At 31.6% G+C, this 20,151-nt stretch overlaps 2 protein-coding genes across 8 annotated transcripts in view; one reads left to right on the top strand and one right to left on the bottom strand.

The window, feature by feature from the left end:
- Positions 1-1,507, top strand: part of LOC143067937 (uncharacterized) — a 39,109-nt gene extending 37,602 nt beyond the window's left edge. For all 5 annotated transcript variants that reach the window (XM_076241577.1, XM_076241581.1, XM_076241578.1 and 2 more), the window contains exon 2: positions 181-1,507. In XM_076241577.1, the coding sequence (XP_076097692.1) occupies positions 250-1,134 (885 nt within the window). In that variant the 5' untranslated portion in view covers positions 181-249 and the 3' untranslated portion in view covers positions 1,135-1,507. The remainder of the gene's footprint in view (positions 1-180) is intronic.
- A 15,855-nt stretch (positions 1,508-17,362) lies between these two features.
- LOC143067940 (uncharacterized) overlaps positions 17,363-20,151 on the bottom strand; it is a 40,937-nt gene continuing 38,148 nt past the window's right edge. For all 3 annotated transcript variants that reach the window (XM_076241587.1, XM_076241585.1, XM_076241586.1), the window contains 3 exons: positions 19,966-20,102; positions 18,578-18,657; positions 17,363-17,807 (listed from right to left, as the gene is read on the bottom strand). In XM_076241587.1, coding sequence (XP_076097702.1) covers positions 17,420-17,807; positions 18,578-18,657; positions 19,966-20,102 — 605 coding nt within the window. In that variant the 3' untranslated portion in view covers positions 17,363-17,419. The remainder of the gene's footprint in view (positions 17,808-18,577; positions 18,658-19,965; positions 20,103-20,151) is intronic.

Raw genomic sequence — 20,151 nt, 5'->3', positions numbered from 1 at the left:
TGATATTCACTTCCTTCTTCTTAGAACATTGTACCGACACATGGGAATATATTATAATATACACGCATTAAGGTTTGTCTGAAAGGAATTATCCCACGCGAAGAAGTCATTTATTTTTAATTCATCTTCTTTCCAGCGTAGCAATCTGATCTGTTAATTATTTATTATTTTCCATTTTAGGAGTCGAGAGAATGATTTTATGAATGAAATGATTGCTTGAATTGAACATCTAAGTTTGTGTTTGCAAAAATGTCGTCTCTTTCTAAGCAAGAAAAAAAATGTTTTCCGCCTATTTCGAACCGCCAGAAATTGAGCACTTCTAGTAATGAACATGAATTAGAGAAGAGTACAGACTCTTACCGTAAACCAGATAGTGATCGAGATAATGAGGAGACATGTGCAAGTCCGGTGTTTAAACTTCCAACAATCGAGCGTACTAAATCAAGGAGTATTTCGAGTATATCAAGTCCTACAAGTACACTTGGATCTCGTCAGTTCTCAAGAGATAGCAAACCGAGCCGACGCTCAATTTGTAGATCTCCGAGCTGTCCATCAAATATAGGATTAGCTAGATCAGATTCTATAAATAATGATAGAACGGATTCATTCATAGAAAATAGAGTCTATAATCATTTTCCCCAACGGGAAAACGAAGAAGACAATGTTAAATTACCAAGTATTTTTAGAAACGCTTCTAGTTTACCAATATCTCCAAGAAATTCGAGTTTATCGAATAAATGGAAACCGGACAAAGAAAATGGTTACGTATATAGTTTACGAAGAACAGAATCGTTTCAGGACAGTACTAAAGAAACAATAAACCATGAACAACAACAAACTCACGCTTTATTGTTGCCAATGCGAAACGTAGACAATGTTTCAAGAGCAAAAAATAAAAAGAAGAAAAAGTTTCAAAAATCTAATTCCGAGAGTTATGAAAATACAATGCCTGAAAAAGAGAGTAGTTTAGGACGATGGAGTGGGTTTGAAAATGACCAAAATAAAATAAATGGTTCTAAAGAGTGCTTGATCGAAGGTACTGTAACCGACCGATCAGTTGAAATGGTAAGCGCTAGAAAAATGAAAAAATGGATGAAACAACACCCATCAAAGGAAGGTCAAGTGAAAGCTTAAATCAAGATCAAGTTAAAGCTTAAATCGTGCTCATTGTACATATGTTACAAGCAACGCATAATTCGGGATGTGTGCAAATAAGATTTTACTGTGATATCCTATGTGATTATTGTTAATCAGTTATGATAGCATTTAAATGAAATTAATTTTGTAGATGACTATGACGATGTAAAACTGTTAATAACACTGCTATTCGGAATGCCTCTTTGTTGCCGAAATTATAATTGGTGCAGACTGTGTCTTGTTTGACAATTGGAATCCCTGCAGTGTCAGATGTTGTCCTTGTGCACAGTATTAATTATACCATGTGATGTTTTTGTACATAATTTATAGTGCAAATATATGCACGGAGTTAAACTCCGTTAATTTAAAATATTTTTATTTCTACAATTTAAGTGTATAACACCAGCATTTTGACTGAAAGCAGACCCAAGAGTAAAACAATTGGGACTACTAGTATTTAATGATTGGTTGTAAAAGGTTAAGAAATGTAATACCGTTGTATAACACGGTAAAAATCGTTTAAATGCTCAGATCTGGCGGCTATTAGTTTCTTTTGAAATAGACGTTATTTCATTAATCATATGTACCTTTTCAAGTTCAAATTTTCTGCAGTGTATAAGACACCGAGATTTTTTTTTCAATAACATGTGGAAAAGATTTTTTTGGAAATTCCCTTTAACTTTCACTGAATAGTTGTGACACGTATCTAAATGACCTTCTTGTGACCTCAACCTTTGATTTGAAGGTCAAATAATCTTTATTTTTGATATTGTCTTTTCTGGTTTACTATTCTACCCATTTATCATAATTATTATAGTTTGATATTTGGCACATATATGCTTTATTCAAAGACGAACTGTCGCATACTTTTGAATTTGACTCATGACCCCAATGTGGAGTAATTGAGTTTGTAGAACATTTTTTATGTAACCCCTAAAACTAATATATTCTTGACATACATTACTTTACCTTTCTATCATACCAATTGTTGTCTTTGTGGGTAATTTTCCTCTGTCTCAAATAAAAACTGTTGAATATCTCAGATATTCTTACGCACTCTTCCCCTTTTTTAAACGTGCTGATCAAGCCTTTTGAAAAGATCTTGTCTTCTAATATCCTACCCTGTTTCCTTTTATTTTCATTTCCCAACCCCTTGACCATTTATTTCTTCGATAAGTATGACAAGAACATTTTCACTGCTCTGTATGCTTGTCCATTCGAGTATGCCCTTTCTGTCCCTATTTATGATTGTTAAATATCTGTAATACTATTCTGAATGCCGCATCTTGGTATATACATGTATGTTATCAAGTACCACGATAAAAGCTTCCCAGTGCACAATACGTTATGTCCCTGGAGGTTAATCAACACCCCTTTTATCAGAAATTAGTAAACAGCTTCCAAAGTGCTAAGATCTCCACACTAAATCATATACTAGATTACTAATATATTGTTTAATGTTTAGACGAAACCTTACCGGTGCACCATAGTTACGTTACTGGAGGTAATGGCATGTCCTTGATATTATTTACTGTTTTACATTCTTCGATTATTATTAATTTTACCCCTATAGAAATCAGCAGATATTGTATGATCACCTCTGAAAATATGTCCACCGAAAGATCAAAGACCATGAATTTTTTATACAACTACAGATCGCCTCTAAGTCTTCAAAATGATAAAAAAAAAACGAAACCAAATGCTAGTAGCAAGATATAAATGATCCCCGATAATAAACAAGAGAAAAACACAGCATCGAAAACTGGTAGTTATAGTTCTGACGCGTGTGAGCATGCCTCCATATATATATATATATATATATATTCCAAGCCATTGGTAAGTAGTCGGCCTGATGAAGGTCTAAACTATAAGTCATTCATCGAGAAGAACACTCTTATACAAAATCTGGCAGGTTCGGACCGTTCGCTAGCCTTTGACGTCAACCAATCTAAAGGAAAGAATTGTTCAGCAACTACTTTAACCCTGTAGGTTGGGACTTTTTGACTGTTCAACAATCTTTTCATATAAAAAATGAATTATACAGAAACGAAAGTCGGAACGTGTACACAAAATGTACTAAATTGAGTTACAGTTCGTAAAAGAATATTTTGTCATTTTGTACCATCTGCTGTCTAGCAGCTGTGGAGTGGATTTGTTGTTAAGGCATGTCCCTCTCTATTTATTATACATAAATATATACTCACTGAATTAAATAATTTCATTTTTTACAAGATATATTACGTCAGACCAATGCATTGTTTGATTATGTTGATGTCACGGATAAACCTATTATACTACATGTATCAAACATTATCTGCTGTAATATTTTAATTCAATACACCCAGGTGAATACATCGAACACAATACAAACGATCTAACTTTCATAGTTAAACAATATTTTTTACTATAATGCACTTCAATAAGTTCAAAGCAAAAATACACAGCAGTGCAATTAACGGCCACCAAATGACTGTTTTAAGTTCTCCAAGGTTTTCCACTGGTTTAATATCTTTGTACCGTGCACTTCAAATCTATCATGTTTTAAGGAAGCAAAATTAGTTATTTTAACGCTTAAAGTAAATCGTTTGTTAATTTTTGTTTTACATCATTATTTTTCCTTATTACATTCTTATTATTAATAATTTCAATTAGTTCAAAGCAACAAAAATATCAGTTCAAGATACAGCCACCAAATGACTATTTACTACTTCAAGAGTTAAGAAAGTGTAGGTAAAATTAAAAATGTTGTTTATTTTTGTTAAACATTTTAATTTTATTTTTTATATTTTAATTTTGGTTCAGTTCAATCAGTTCAAAGTAAAACTACAGCCCGTAACAGAGAAGTGATCGAATTGATGTTTCTTTACCGTCAAAATTAGCTACGTTATCGACAAACTTAATTGAGTAGTGACCGAACTATTGGTACTTTAACGTTAAAAAGATTGACAATGCTGTCTGACAAACTTTCATGTGTCGAAAATCAAGTTTAATACCGATAATATTGAAAATAATTCTAATAATATGAAACAAAATATGTCCATGCACCATTTCGATTGTGCGAAAAGTAGTCATTTCTTCAAAGTCAGAACAGAAAAAAAAAGATTTATGGAGGACGTCTTGATAGTATTATTTCCTTTACAATTTTACCCAAAACTAAAAGAAATATACTGGTAAATAAACAATTAAAAAGGTGTTTGATAGGAATGAAGTCCTTTATTTTTTCGGGCTACAATGTGTACCGTATGTGTGATGGATTTGAATGCAATCAATAACTTTGAAATGTTTTCTCATATGTATTCACAAAAGGGAGGACTGGTATTTTATTATATTAGTTTAACATCTGACCTTCTTTTCTGAACATGGGCACTATCCAAGGCCAAAAATGTTGTCAAAAATTCTTACTTTTGAAATCCAGAATGTACACGTATGTTTTTCTTAAAACCTGAGTTAATTCCGACTTCGTATCATTATTACCAGAGACCCTTTATCAAGAAATAAAGCTGTGATTATCTTTTTGTTGGTAAAGTGGAATTTTAATGTCACGGATTGTCAGGTCTCGAAATTTAGGACGTAGAAAAGGTCGCCGGAACTTTGGTTTTTAAATTTTTTTTTCATGTAGAACGGTGTGAATTATTCAGCTTGAGGCAAGAAAACTCTTCGATCAAACGAAGGAATCTCTGGTGTTAATTTACCAATTTTTGTCGAAATACACAGTCATACATCTCTGCTTAACCGCGTTAATTGAACAACTTAGTGCTAACACACATCTGCTAAGGCACGAAACATTTGATTTTCAGGAGGGGAAAAGGGGGAGGGTATATAGTTATATATCTCAGAATATTTTAATAACCGCTTCGCTGGTCAGATTTTTATGCCCCCGCCTTTAGGCGACGGGGCATTAAGATTTACCCTTGTCTGTACGTCTGTACGTCCGGTCTATATTTTTTTTTGTCAAAATATATATCGACTTGTGTATGTCGGATTGGTTTGATATTTGGTCTGAAGCTTTATCAAGGTGAATTGTACCGTGTCTCCCCTTTTCAGGTCTGTCATTGGTCTATTTCCTGTTTGGCGGGGGCATCTGTGTCTCATAGACACATTTTCTCTGTTTTCTATTACATATACAGGAAAATTTTGTTGACAATTTTTTTTTCATATGACAAAATATTGAGGCAGCAGATTTTTTAAGTCAAAATCAGGGTCAGAATATTGTTTTCATATGGAACCTTCGGTAAATAGGAAAATGAAAAGATATGGGGTAATTTACAGAGAGATCACATTCCATCCATGAGAAAAACGGAGGGAATTTAAAAATCTAGAGGTCTCCACAAGGCTTTCAACAAGGGTGGAATCTCACTCCTTCTGAAAAGTTCTAAATCGCCCCAACGTGTACATACGTTTGGTCATCAAGAGATTCTGGATTCTCTTTTCGTGTGTCATAAAAATTCAATTCGGATTTGAATTTAATTTACCGAAACATTTCCGTACATTGCATCTTAGGACGGTCAGAACATTTTAAGGACGCAACAGATCGAAATACAATTTTAAGTAGTACATAGATGTGCAATAATTCAGCTTCCTGTACATGTTCATAAGGTTCTAAATTTTGAATGTTGATTTCTTTAAAAAACACCATTTTTTTTACAATAAAAAATCTCTGTTAACAATGTAAAAGTTTGACCATGAAAAATCACATATCTAAGAAAAGCAGTCGTTTAATTGATTATAAGAAAGTTTCAGTATATCATGTCAAATTTCTTTAATTTGAAAGTTTTCCTTTAGTTACAAATGTAGCTCCATGTCTGTAGGTGAAATAAAAATGAATGTCTCAGAAAGTGGTGAATTAGTTTCCACAAATGACAGATGAATCGGACCAAGCTTAGTAACTTACAGTAAACAGACTACTGTAACATTGATGCACTCGTCGAACTGTTTCCTCGTAACAAATGATAGAAATTTCGGAGATCCCGTATTAAGTTGATCCTTTACCGTTAAAATGAAAATGCCAATGACAGAGGTTGATTATAAAAAATGTTTTACTGTGTTAAAAAAACTTCGACTTAAACAATGGAAACTTACACGTTGGACATGAAATATTTTGTCGATGAAGAAAATTAAATTATGTCACTTCTGAAATAAGTTTGTCAATAACGTAACTTATTCTGACGGTAAAGAAACGCGAATTCGATCACTACTCTGTTACGGGCTGTACATATCAGTGAAATTTACAGTCATCGAATGACTATATAAAGTGCTTCAACATTACAAGATAAAATCTTTAAACATAGCACTTCCGATCAAGGTTGTAGGGAAACAACAATGGTACGTTTATTAATTCTTAAAAAAATGTTTTTTTTTTTAATTTACTTTTCAAGGGAACAGTTTCCCTTGATGGAAATGTTTTTATCAAGACCCATTTTGATGAATTTTATTTAAAGTTATTAGAGATAACCAGGGGCTTTATAAAAAGTCCATGTCATTACATATTACAATCAAATTTTTTTTCCTCTTGCAATAGTATTTAAAACATTTGACATTTTGTTTTCCTCTCTCCAAACGGAAAGAAAAATCGAAACAGTTGATCCTGCATTGTTTTCTTAAAAAATAATGGCAAATATAGGTACTAGTATCTTGTCTCAGGGAGGGATAAATCGTAATTTGTAAACATTAAACCTTATTACAACAAAAAGATGCCTGATTTCTTAATAGACAACATATTTGTCGCGTTTTGATGACGTGTATTTTAACAAACAATCGGCATTGACATGGGTATGAACTGTGCACATCTTCTCGAATCTTTATTCGTATGAAGCTGACTTCATACAGGAGCTTCTCATAAAGAATGATAAGAAGCTAACATTATCTTTAAACTTCTTCTTCATAAATGATGCCCTCTCACTAAATATATCTTAATTTTGTGACTATAATGAACGCATGAACATGAAATATAAGATTAAACATATACAGTTAATTCTAAGTGATATCTTCTCTTACATCTTTGGGTCAATTGACAACTCATTACGACAATAGCGATAATGTTATTTTCCCAGTTATGAACTTTTCATAAATTTTCTATGTAGCAAAAAGTAAAATAACAATAAAATGAACTCCGAGGAAAATCAATTCGGAAAGAGTCCATAATGACATGGCAAAATCAAATAACAAAACGCATAAAAAACGAATGTACAAGAACTGTCATATTCCTGACTTGGTACAGGCATTTTCAAATGTAGAAAATGGTGGATTGAACCTGGTTTTATAGTTAGCGAAACCTAGCAACATTCTACAACGCCTGCATATTGAGTATTATATATATATACAAATGTATATCATAATATGGTACGATATTCCAAAGACTGTATTTCCTACCATGAGTTAATCTATGAACAGCTGCTCACCAGGAAGCTACTTAACCAAGAGTTCCAAGCGGTTAAGTTCAAAGCATTCCTTCCACGCCATCACGAGTTGGTTGACCGTTATAAAATATCTGTTTCACAGAGGATGGAAATGTTTCATTTTGGAAACCGCAATCCTGTTCTCTTTCCATGGATTTGAGCATATTTTGGCCAATAGCAATCGGGATTTATAGTACAGGGTATTCCGAAAAGTAATTGATTAAATGATATAATATGTAAACATATATTCATAATCGTAATTAATGATTACAATGTTTACTCAACAATTTGTAATCGATTACAGCTGTTTAATGAGTACATGCGACATACCTTATTATACTTATCGGTGGGTTTGTAATGACATGAGCAACAAAACAGGCGCAGAGTGTGGAGCAGGATTTTCTTACCCTGACTGAGCACATACTATCATCCCCACTTAATTTTTTTTTAATTAGTTGGATTCGTGTTGTTCATTCTTTATTATTCTATGTTGTGTGTAGTTTAACTGTTGTTTTTCTTATTTAGTCGTTCTTTCGTTTTTTGTTATAGCGGTTTCCGTTTGATTTCGAGTAATGAGTTTTAATGGTCTTTTTGTATCTTTCATCTATCTTTTACAAGAGTTTTGGCAGTTTACTTGTATTTTTGTCATTTTAACTTACTTTCGTTTAAAACGATCATAATTTTAATTCTTCACGTTCTGGGTAAATTATTTTGTCATAAATTTGAATAAAGAGTTGTGCATGTGTAATCTATGTATCTGTATAATATTGTTGAAATGAATCCTAACAGGTCTTGTTCTTGTTATATAAGATACAATATTAAACAATGCAGTAGACATGTGAAATCATTAGATATAAAACAAGGACTTCAGAATGTGGTGTAGAGGTGGTGTCTTCTATATTAAACAGGTAGAAAACTCTTCATTTCGAGGAGTGTGAAGTATATATATAGTGATTTTATCACGAATTAGTGCAGTCCGAAATAATAAAGTTGAGTCACTTCCCTTAAATATTGCCTCAGTTTATTTCAAATAAGCAAACAAAAAGCAACTTAGATGTTTAAATCAATATCATACAATGTATGTCTGATCCAAGTACAAAGTTATTTCGTAGTGCATTTCTTTTAGAAAATAAAAGAAAATTAAACAAATTCTACCAGCGCTTTATCAATAATATTTTTACAGTGTGTTGTACTACTTTTGGGACAAATTATAACAAATTATAGAAAACTTCACCGGCTATAACTCAAAATACGGTCAATTATATTTAAAGGGGTCTTGAAATCTTTTGACAGCTTCCTAAGTGCTAATTTTCAACCTTTTTCAGTTGTACCAAATCACTACTTTACTTTAAAGTCATGCCTCAATTTTTTACAGTGTAATTTCATCCCCCTTCTTGCTTTTTGAGGCATAAAACCTGAAGAAATACATTTGGAAGGGGTACTAAAAAAATTGGGAAGCAACACACTGTCCACGCTAGGGACTATATGGACAACGAGAATCAAAGAACGATAACTGTGTACTCGGACCGTGTAATGTTCTAAATTGAATTGCCGTATTATGAAAATTAACCCAAGTTATGCATTCAATATATTTCAAGAAATAGCGTAGTTTAGTGAAGCTATTGATATGGTAAAGTTTGGTGTCTCGAAATTTTTCATGGTTTAGATTGCACTTTATACATACTCATTTCACGTCAAGACTAATATTCTTTTAAACGTTGTTTTTTATCAATCAGGTTGACGTAATCAGTAAACCTATCACTAAACATTTTCGTTGACTTAGTTGGTATCCAAAGACAGCGTAACTGACATTAATGCAAAATAGGCTATGGTTGACTTTCTGAAATTATTTTTCAACTCACAGCGGTATACTACTGTTGACTTTATTTATTCACCCCATTTTGTATTTACATAATACATTGTGTCATAGATCAAATTTATTCGTTCAGTATATGTTCACTTGTATTAATATGTCTTTTGATTGTGTTAAGCCATTTCAATTGATATTTTACAGTTGTGATGCTATACTATTGTCTCCGGTAAGGATTAAGGTTGGTGCCTATTAAATCGTTTAAACCCGCTGCATTTGTTTGCAACTGTCTTAAGTCAGGAACCTGATGTTCAGTAGTTGTTGTTTGTTGATGTGGTTCATAATGTTTTCTTGTTTCTCGTTTTTTTTTTTTTTAGATTAGACCGTTGGTTTTTCCGTTTGAATGGTTTTACACAAGTCATGTTTTGGGCCCTTTGTAGCTTGCTGTTCGGTGTTAACCAAGGCTCCGTGTTAAAGACCGTTCTTAGACCTATAAATAGTTTTTCTTTTCCAAATTGTGAATTGGATAGAGATTTGTTTCATTGGCACTCATACCATATCTTCTTATATATCATAGATAGCTGTTTTCTAAAGGCATGTCAATAATGGACTCATCCATAGACTAAAAGACATCGTAGTGAGTCAAATTTGCAACCCTTTTAGTGTACAATGTATAGGTTTAACGACAACGATAGGTTAGATCACAGCTAAAAAAAAACGAAAACAACATTTAATAAAGTATATGCATCCGATGCACTTTTTTGAATTTACCTTCACCAGGAACGATAAATAAAGGCAACAGTAGTATACCGATGTTCAAAACTCATAAATCGATAGAAAAAAATCAAATCCGGGTCACAAACCAACACCGAGGGAAACGCATTAAATATAAGAGAATGACGACACAACATTAAAATGTAACGCACACAGAAACGAACATTCCTGACTTGGTACAGGCCATTTTTTAAAGAAAAAAAAATGGTGAGTTGAACCTGGTTTTGAACATCAAACATTCGAAGCCACAGATGTATTAGAACGTGAACACGTGTAGAGATCTACAACCAAAAGGAAACAGAAGGATAATTGCTAAATGCATTTATTAATGTCAATTTTGCATGAGAGAGTTGTGACCTTAGTTTCTAAATATTTTCTAATCTCATCACTGGAGAGTAGTGTACGTAGCCACATGTAGTACCATCGCACTGAAGTACTGGATTAACATTATAATCGTTTCTATATATTATTTTAATCTTGAAGAGCCTTGTAAACTAATTTATTTTGAATAGAAGTATAATTGTACTATTTTCTTTTTTCAGGTTAATCTGTTCTACAACCTACAAATCTTTTGATAGTTCTATGAATAGATTGGATTAAACTTTGTAGTCCCTCATTGACCTTCTTATTCTCTGAAAATCTAGATCATAAATAATCGTTTACTATATACCCAAAATCATTGATAGTCTTTTACCCTATTCTTCAAGTCGTTATAAACCCTATGACTCATCAAGGATTCCAAGCTTACAATTTAGAACGGAAGGCTGGTTAAATTCTATAATAACAATATTGCAAAACCCTAATTGGATCCAATATAATTATGACATATTTTCTAAATTATTTTTGAGTGTGTACGTTTGGCACATTATTAATTTTTCCCACACACATTAAAGCAGATACTTTCAGTACTATTTTCAGAATCTCTTATTTAAAATGCAAAGTGTAGGTGTGAGACACACTTACCAACTAGTATGATAATTGTTGACAATTATGGATTTACAAGTATTGAAAATTCATCCTATGAAATTTAAATTGAGGATCACAAACCTGAATAAAAGTACAAAAAATATACGTATTTAGAATTTTGAAATTAAAACTGGTTCCTCATATGAGTTTTACAAAATACTAATATTAAAAAAAATACAATGGAACATTTTGTGTACACTACTACAAAATCCTATAGCAGATGCAATGACAATGCATCATCTGAAAAGAAAACGGAAAGAGAATTGTCAATAGTTATATTCAAGAATACTAGTATTCAAATTCTAACATCAATTAACTCGAGAACCGTTTGTGGATATCATTTTATGTATTTTTATTGTCGTTGCTCTTGAACTTATATAGGATAATTTGGAATAAAGTGTCATCGAATGTAAAGCTGGGAAATTTAATTTGTGCATGTTATTATTTGTACAAAATCAAAAACTATTTATTATATTGTTCACATAACTAAGTCATAGAAAACATATTTAGTTTATTTAAATGGAATATGTAACAGATATGAAATTACGAAATAAATGGTCACGATATGAAAAATCATAAAACGTTTTAAATAGAAATTAACCGATTTACGTAAGTTAAAAGATCTATCCAATATGAAAGTATTTCTTCATTTACTTGTATATAAATTTGATGTTTTAAAATTAATCTTCAATTTGTATATTTGTATATCAATATTGACCATTCTAAATGTAAGCATTTAAATTTTACATAATTGATATTTCTTTCATTATTACAATTCATCACTTATTCTACATCAATCCAAGACCAATGAGGAAGTCAAGTTTTGTGCCGTGTATGTCTCAGAACAATTTTGAAATTCATATAAGATATTTGTAACGACAACTAAGACACGCTGATTTAACCCTAATTAACTGATATTTGTATTTATTTGGACACAAAGTCATAACAACACTGACCTTATTACCTGATATAAATGAACTAATAACATTTTTAAAATGAAGAAGATAGCTTAAACTTGTTTTTATCCTGCATGTAAACAACGGTTATATTATACAAATGAATAACGCTTTGATTTGCTTAAAGAAGCCTCCCGTTGCTCTGCTATGACGTTGAGCAAACGGTGATGTTAGAAATAAACTCATCATAGATTTTATGTCTACGCCAAATGCGCGTTTCGTCAACAAAAGACTCACCAGGGATGTTCAAATCAACAAATGTTTAAAAGGCCAAATAAAGTACGAAGTTGATAAGCATTCAAGACCAAAAATTCCTAAAAGTTTTGCCAAATACAGCTAAGGTAATCTATTCCTGAGGTAGAAAAGCCTTAGTATTTCAAAAAATCAAAGTTTTGTTAACAGTTAATTTATTATTATGAACATATCAATGATAACTCAAGTCATCGCAGAAGTGCTGACTATTTGGCTGGTGATACCCTCGGGGAAATAAATCTCCACCAGCAGTGGCATCGACCCAGAGGTTGTAATTGACTGTTTACATGAAAATTAATTTTGGTGTTCTCTTCGCGGTCCGCGTTTAAGCCAAATCTATTTCTGTTATAATTGAACTGAAATGAAATAAAACAAAACGTTCAGGCATAAAAATAAGATTACAGAACAATATACGTACATTATCGTTAATTTTAATATAAATTTAAACTCGCTACTATACAGGAAAGTTGAGCATTGCTTTTCGTTTTGTTTCTTAAGCTCGTACACACATTTTTTTATATTTTCATATAATATGAATATATTTCAATCTAATCTTTAATGGAAATGAATGCATTTATTTTCTGTTTAGTAATTTTATAATATTGTAATAATCTTTATGAATTATTCAATCATAACCATTTTGAATTTCTTATGCCTTTGAGTACATGTCTATATGTCAGGTGTGTTTTAAACGCTTTTGTTTAATTATTTTTAATCGTCTTTCTATTCAACAATGAGTATATACAAACTGCGTCATACTCGACTTAAAAATAATCTCATGCCCAATTCGTGGTTAACCAGCAGCACTTATTATAACATAGATATAAGAAGATGTCTGACTGTTTGTTTTTTTTTTTTTGGGTTGTTTTTGTTTAAGTTGTATTCCAACTATCTGGTAGCTACGTGTTAGCATTTTAGAGTTTATAATTTCTATCACACGCGTTTGAGGCTAACACCAGCCATTCTGTCAGGATAAATAGTATCTACATCCGAACTGTAGTCAGGTAAAGGATAAACGGTAAAGCCTAAAGGAAAATAATAGTTTAGAGTATCAGACAAACTCTAAAAATGTGAACTTAACACACAAAACTCAAACAGTTAGCGATTGAAGGTTGGATTCCATTTTGTTAAAAAAAAGGTTAATTTTGGAATACGAAATCCTGCGTCCGAAAATTAAAATCTGATTCGATTCGTTCAATAATATCGTTTTCATGTGTGCTCAAATATATTCATACATAGTTCTTACATCGTCAGAGCTGATAGACAAATAATTTGTTTTATTATTAGCGACCATTATGGTAACTGTTCTTAGTCTTGAGAAGTTAACCCTACACACTACTTTCACTTCACATGCTTGCTATTCTATGCGTACATTTCCGTTGTTTATTCGATTCTTTAGAGGACGATATATTATCACATTTTGAAACGAGCCCTAGTGCAAAATTAAGTGTAATCTAGCGCTATAATATTTTATTATTTGTATTTGAATACCGAACTCCAAGGAATAGTCAAAACAGAAAGTCCTTAATCAAAAGGTCAAACACATCACACGAATGGGTAACAACAGTCATATATCTGACTTTAGTTACTAATTTCTTATGATTACTAACTTATAGTTTGAGTAAATAAACTCATCACAGATACAATGATTAACATTTTGTACGCCAGATGCGCGTTTAGTCAATGAGACAAAAAATGTTTGGCGATCATATTGGATGGTCGATAAAAACAAAATAACAAATCGAAACCTTGAGATCCATTTGGACCACTTGGTTCAATTATGAAGAAGGTTTTTTTTAATATATATACATGCCCCAATGAGATTACACCAGGTTCTCCTTTAATGTCAGCCAGTTTCTGAGGTCAAATTTTTAACAATTTGAAAAATTAATTTGCACAGGGAACTTTTGGACACTTTTTTGTACAATGATGTTCCCTTGGACTTCAGAGTAAATGAGCGCCAGCCATTCTAAATAGACAGTAAATTGAGCGGCAGTCATTCTAAATAGACAGTAAATGAACGCCAGTCATTCTAAATAGACAGTAAATGAGCGGCAGCCATTCTAAATAGACAGTAAATGAGCGGCAGCCATTCTAAATAGACAGTAAATTGAGCGGCAGTCATTCTAAATAGACAGTAAATTGAGCGGCAGTCATTCTAAATAGACAGTAAATTGAGCGGCAGTCATTCTAAATAGACAGTAAATTGAGCGGCAGCCATTCTAAATAGACAGTAAATGAGCGGCAGCCATTCTAAATAGACAGTAAATTGAGCGGCAGTCATTCTAAATAGACAGTAAATTGAGCGGCAGTCATTCTAAATAGACAGTAAATGAGCGGCAGCCATTCTAAATAGACAGTAAATGAGCGGCAGCCATTCTAAATAGACAGTAAATTGAGCGGCAGTCATTCTAAATAGACAGTAAATTGAGCGGCAGTCATTCTAAATAGACAGTAAATGAGCGGCAGCCATTCTAAATAGACAGTAAATGAGCGCCAGCCATTCTAAATAACCAATTTGTGTCAAAGAGATAAAGATTGGTAAACATTTTTCTTTAATCCGCTAGACTGCTGTCAAAAAAAAGACACTTTATTCCATCATTTGCGACTCAGATTGAAAAGGAACAACTTTTATTAAACTATCATTAAGAGTGGGTAACGCTCAGTGATAACAAAACTTCGCAATCAATTTGTCCACGCGAATATCAAAACATTGAGGATAGTTTACAGAAAGATAAAAAAAAAAAAAAACTGCGAGCATTGTTATTGATTAGAATTTCTTTATGAAGCATTGTAAATTTTAATAAGTTCAACCTTTAAATGTTTAATTAGCGGATTTTCCTATCAGTCAAGTCGGTCACTCATGAATGAAAAATATTATAATGCCGTCCACCCCAACATCTTTTATTCATAGCAAATAGAGCATTGCCGTTAGTTAGTAAACCGTTTCTTTAGTGCGTATTGCTGCTATTAAATGGGTTAATGTATAGGTTAATATGTCCCTTATATATATGTTGTGTACAAGTTATCATTTTGTACAAATTATAATTTGTACAAAAATATTGTACAAATTATAATTTGTATTTTGACTTTGTACAAATTGTAATTTGTACAAAAAGTGCTTGTACAAATTACAATTTGTACAAAAATGGACAAAAATTCACTTATAACTTGTACAATTATTTATCATATGGATTTTGGTGAAAAAAGCATCGATACACATTATTGAAATGCTATTAAATGACCACACAGTACACCTAAGTTACAAAATCAAATATTAGTTCTTTATGATTCGTTTGAGCAGTTGATCTAGTGATTTATAGAATCAGGTATTACAAACCATCTTTTGACTCTCAAATCGATGACGACCTGTTTTACTGGCATTTTAACTGCTTCACATAGCGAACGTTGAAGCTCAAGAACCGTTGCTGTGAATAAACATGTGTATTTCACTGCTTCAGTTGGACTTTTAGACAAATAAATATCCAAGAAAGAAAGCGAGATTAAACACCCCATTTGATTAAGGAATATGACTATGCTAAAGTCAGGAATATGTCAGTTGTTTTTCTGCCGTTTTTTTTATCAATGTTTTTTTTTCAACAAGGATCTTTGTTTTGTAAATATCAAACTTAACGGAAATCAGTTGAGACAATCTAAGCTTGAAAAAAATAACATTAAACGTATGCAGAACAGACAGACAGACTTTTATTTTATAGTTGGTGTAGTATTATAAAATCATCAGACCCAAATGGCATTGAACCATCAATCTTTTCACAAACAAAAGTGAAGCTGAATAAGTCATATACATCCAATCTTTTGATGTACCAATTACAAATATAAACTATAACTTGTTTAAAGAAAGATTTGATTGTTTTCATGGACGAATAAGTGGCAACATATCTTTTGAGATCCTTTTCACGATCATCAAAATGCTATACACGATCTTTCACGATACAAAATATCAAATTTTACAAATATAATAGTTTTTGCAAACTTTCTAAATAAAACAAAAATCCTCAAAATAACGGTAAGAACTAATCAAGCAGCACTATTGAATGATCTCCTTTTTTTAAAGAAAAAGTAGTTTATGTATTAAAAATTTGTATAAAAGTCCTATTTGTTTACTTTTTTTCTCTCAAAAATTTCGAAGATCAATCTGCCTTTTGTATTTTGTTAATTAAGTTTAGTGTGTGGTCATTTAATTACAATTCTATCGTGTGAATCAATGCATTTTTCACCAAAATTCATATTTATAACTGTTGTACAAGTTATAAGTGAATTTTGGTCAAATTTTGTACAAATTGTAATTTGTACAGGCACGTTTTGTACAAATTATAATTTGTACAAAGTCAAAATACAAATTATAATTTGTACAATATTTTTGTACAAATTATAATTTGTACAAAATGATAACTTGTACACAACATATATATCGTTGCAAATGTTTTCAACCAAGAGATTATTCTGTTGTTCATACTTCCCTATTAACCCTTTTGTGTTCTGTTTTACTTACAAGCTTTCTAATTTGTTATGTAACTTATCTATTTCTGCTGGTCAAAATATTTTGATACACTAGACGTGCGTTTCGTCTGCATAATACTCATATCAACATAGTTTATAGAAACCAAAACAAGTATAAAGTGGAAGAGCATTGTAAAATACCTAAAAGTAAACTAGATTTTTCAATGCTCATAAAACTCATACCAAATATCTTTTATACAAAGTCATGAATATGACAATTCGTTTGATGTGTTTGAGCTTATTTTTTGACATTTGATAAAAGATTTTCCGTTTCGATTTTTCGGTATTTTTGTAATTTTACTTTTAACCTATCATAAACAGTCTTCTTTAAATTGACATGATCACACATTAGTACAATGTTATAACACGGCCGCACCAAATAGTTTTTCTTTTCATTTTTCTTGCACTGATTCGAAACCATTGCTTGTAGGCTACTAGTTTATATTTCTTATTGTTTATCCTTTTCCTTTAGACATCTCATAATTGGAAAATATATCAGGATAAAACATTTGCTATTTAATCAATCGGGAGTTATTCAGTTATAAACAGTACTTTTTATAAGTAATATATTTTATTATAATAACAACGAATTAATAAGCATAACAAATTCAGACAATGCTAAATATTTTTTGTCTTTTACGTCGTTTAGCTGATTCCAGTCTGTGCGTTTCTTGCGATAATATTGATTTGGCCGATCTATTGATGCTGACTATTTTGTCTACTAGTCTTGGTAACAGTGAAACACGGCTAGATGTTGGAGATGGAGATTCTTTCCTACTAGATAACATGTTCGAAGAACTCATTATTCGGGCAAAGTTTTTACCCGCCACAGTTTTATACATTGTTAATTCCTTCACGTCTGGGGGTTTAACTTCCCCTAAGTCTGATTTTAGGAAATTTTTGCGATGCTCTTGCTTTTTAACTTCAATTGTTTCTTGGCGCTTATCTTCTTTTTTCTCTTCTCTCATATGATTTCGTACCCCATTGGCCAATATGCTACAAATATATATACGTATATAATACAATTATTACAAAATTCAATGTTTAAAAAGTTCACATTAAAAAAAGAAAAGAACTCAGGTGGCTAGAGTAAACGACACACATCTATATACATACCAATACAAAGACAAACAAATATTAGCTTTTTGTTGCCATGGTAATTATATTCACAATTTATTTGACAATATTTGAAAAAGTTCCTTTTATACCTTGTGCCTCATTTTTTAATAGTTTATATATAGGATTAAAAGATATTTTTTTAATATGTTTTGCTTTACACATGCATCACATTTTCATGTGGCTTGTTTTATCTCAATATGTAATGAAGACCATTCTAAAAATATCATAAAGATGAATAAAATGTCCTATTTCTTTTCTCTTTCGAATCTTTCGAGTCTTTCGAATTTCACAGACAAAAGAAATTCTGAGAGTCTCAACATAACTTTGAATATTTTGATAGAAATATAAGTTATAAAGATTATTTGACGAAGTTTTTTTTATGTGTAAACTCGGTCTTCATACTCATAAACGTAGCATAAAGTCCTTCGAATTTTTATCAGATTATTAGTCCTTCGGACTTCCTCAATTTGTGAGTTAGTTGATCGGTCAAATTAAAACACAAATAAACTCATTGACAATAACATTTATTATAACATATATAATAACTTTTCAAACGAATTGAACTCTGTAAAGTACCCTTGTCGGAATACAGATAGAGCATTGTATATATTAGAAGTAAGAACCATTGTTTATACTGTTTTATTTACCTGTAACTGATTTGTCCTTTTCGAGCAAGTCGTTTTGCAACTAACTCAATCTCTCTATCACTCAGCGGAGCTCCTACTTTCTAGAAAGAAAAAAAAAAGAAACAGTTGTCCATGTTTAAACAGATAAACAGATGAATTCACTAGAATGACATTCAAATAGAGACAGTATGCAGACAAAAACTATTAAATCAAGGCTGGAAATTGATTACTTTCATCTGTTTATTACCTTTCGAAAAAGTAATGTTTTCTAAATAATGAAACTACGTCATATGTGGGACTATTATACTGTTTATGTGACTATAAGTCCCAGGTCATCAAAAAAAGTTACTATCATTTTTGACAATTCCACAATTAAAATCTCTATAAATGACAAAACCAATTTTAATGAACCAAATGATCAATAAATGTATTTAAAATGCGAAAGATACCATAGGAATAATAAAACTTATTCGTTGAGAAACCTGACAATGTCATTGCAAAAATACGACAACCGACAAACAACAGTATGCAAAACACCACCATGCAAACTATGCGCATACTTTGATAAATTTTCGTAAGTATAAACGAGATCCAGATTAGAAGTAACGTTTATATTTGCCAGATGTGTACGAACCTATCCCACTTCATGTGGTTATCTTACTTTATTACTTCATGTTATGACATCCTACGTTATTTTGGTTGGGTTTTTCCTATTCCCTTTTAAGGCTCCATTTTGCAATGTGAGACTGACAAAAACGGTAAGCCAATGTCAATCACAACAAATGTTAGTACGAAGTCTTTTGATATCATGTCCATGCATATTTATCAAAAATCTCCTATAAGTTCATTTTTAAATTACTTCATAACCTTTCATCATATGTATGGTTTTTTTTCCTTGGTAAAGGGGAGATAACTAAGATTCGAAACTGTTCAAACGTAAATCATAAACACTGTATGGATATTTCTTATAAATCCAAACGGGCAATACTTATACGGTATTAATCCGAACATTGTAACTACCTTGCTTTTTAACCGAAATGCACATACACTTCTAACGACTTTAATATGTATTGATACTTACTTTTTGGTTCGTTTATGAATTAGAAACAAGTGTTTCTATAAAATTGTACACGCCCTATTCGTCACTCGTGCGAATTCTGTTTGTAAACTTAGTTCGTCTCTTTCTACTCGATTTACGAGATTTGAACATCGATAAACTTGTGTTGCCTTTAATTTATTTAATTTGCAATTTGTATCGACTACTTCTCCTCAACAACTGACTGAATTTCAGTGAAAATCTCAACAGCTTTCCATACAAATAACTGAACGCTGAATCATTTTTAAAAATAAACATTTGGAGGATATACAAAATTGTGTGAATCCCAATAAACATACTATATAGTAATTACCTTAACCCCTCTGATAAAGTTATCTTTCGATACTGTAGATTGTGCACCACTTTCGAAAATCCGAAATAAGTCCAATATTCGGATACCCATCATTCCAATAAATCGTATCAACAGTGTGAATGGATCTTCCCTTTTCTCTGAAAATAAAAAAAAATCATTTTCAAAAGAGTTTTTCTTCTTATGATT

This window comes from Mytilus galloprovincialis, chromosome 3, assembly GCF_965363235.1.
Source record: "Mytilus galloprovincialis chromosome 3, xbMytGall1.hap1.1, whole genome shotgun sequence".
NCBI classification, from domain to species: Eukaryota; Metazoa; Mollusca; class Bivalvia; order Mytilida; family Mytilidae; genus Mytilus; species Mytilus galloprovincialis.
This window is presented reverse-complemented; position numbering and strand designations above follow the sequence as displayed.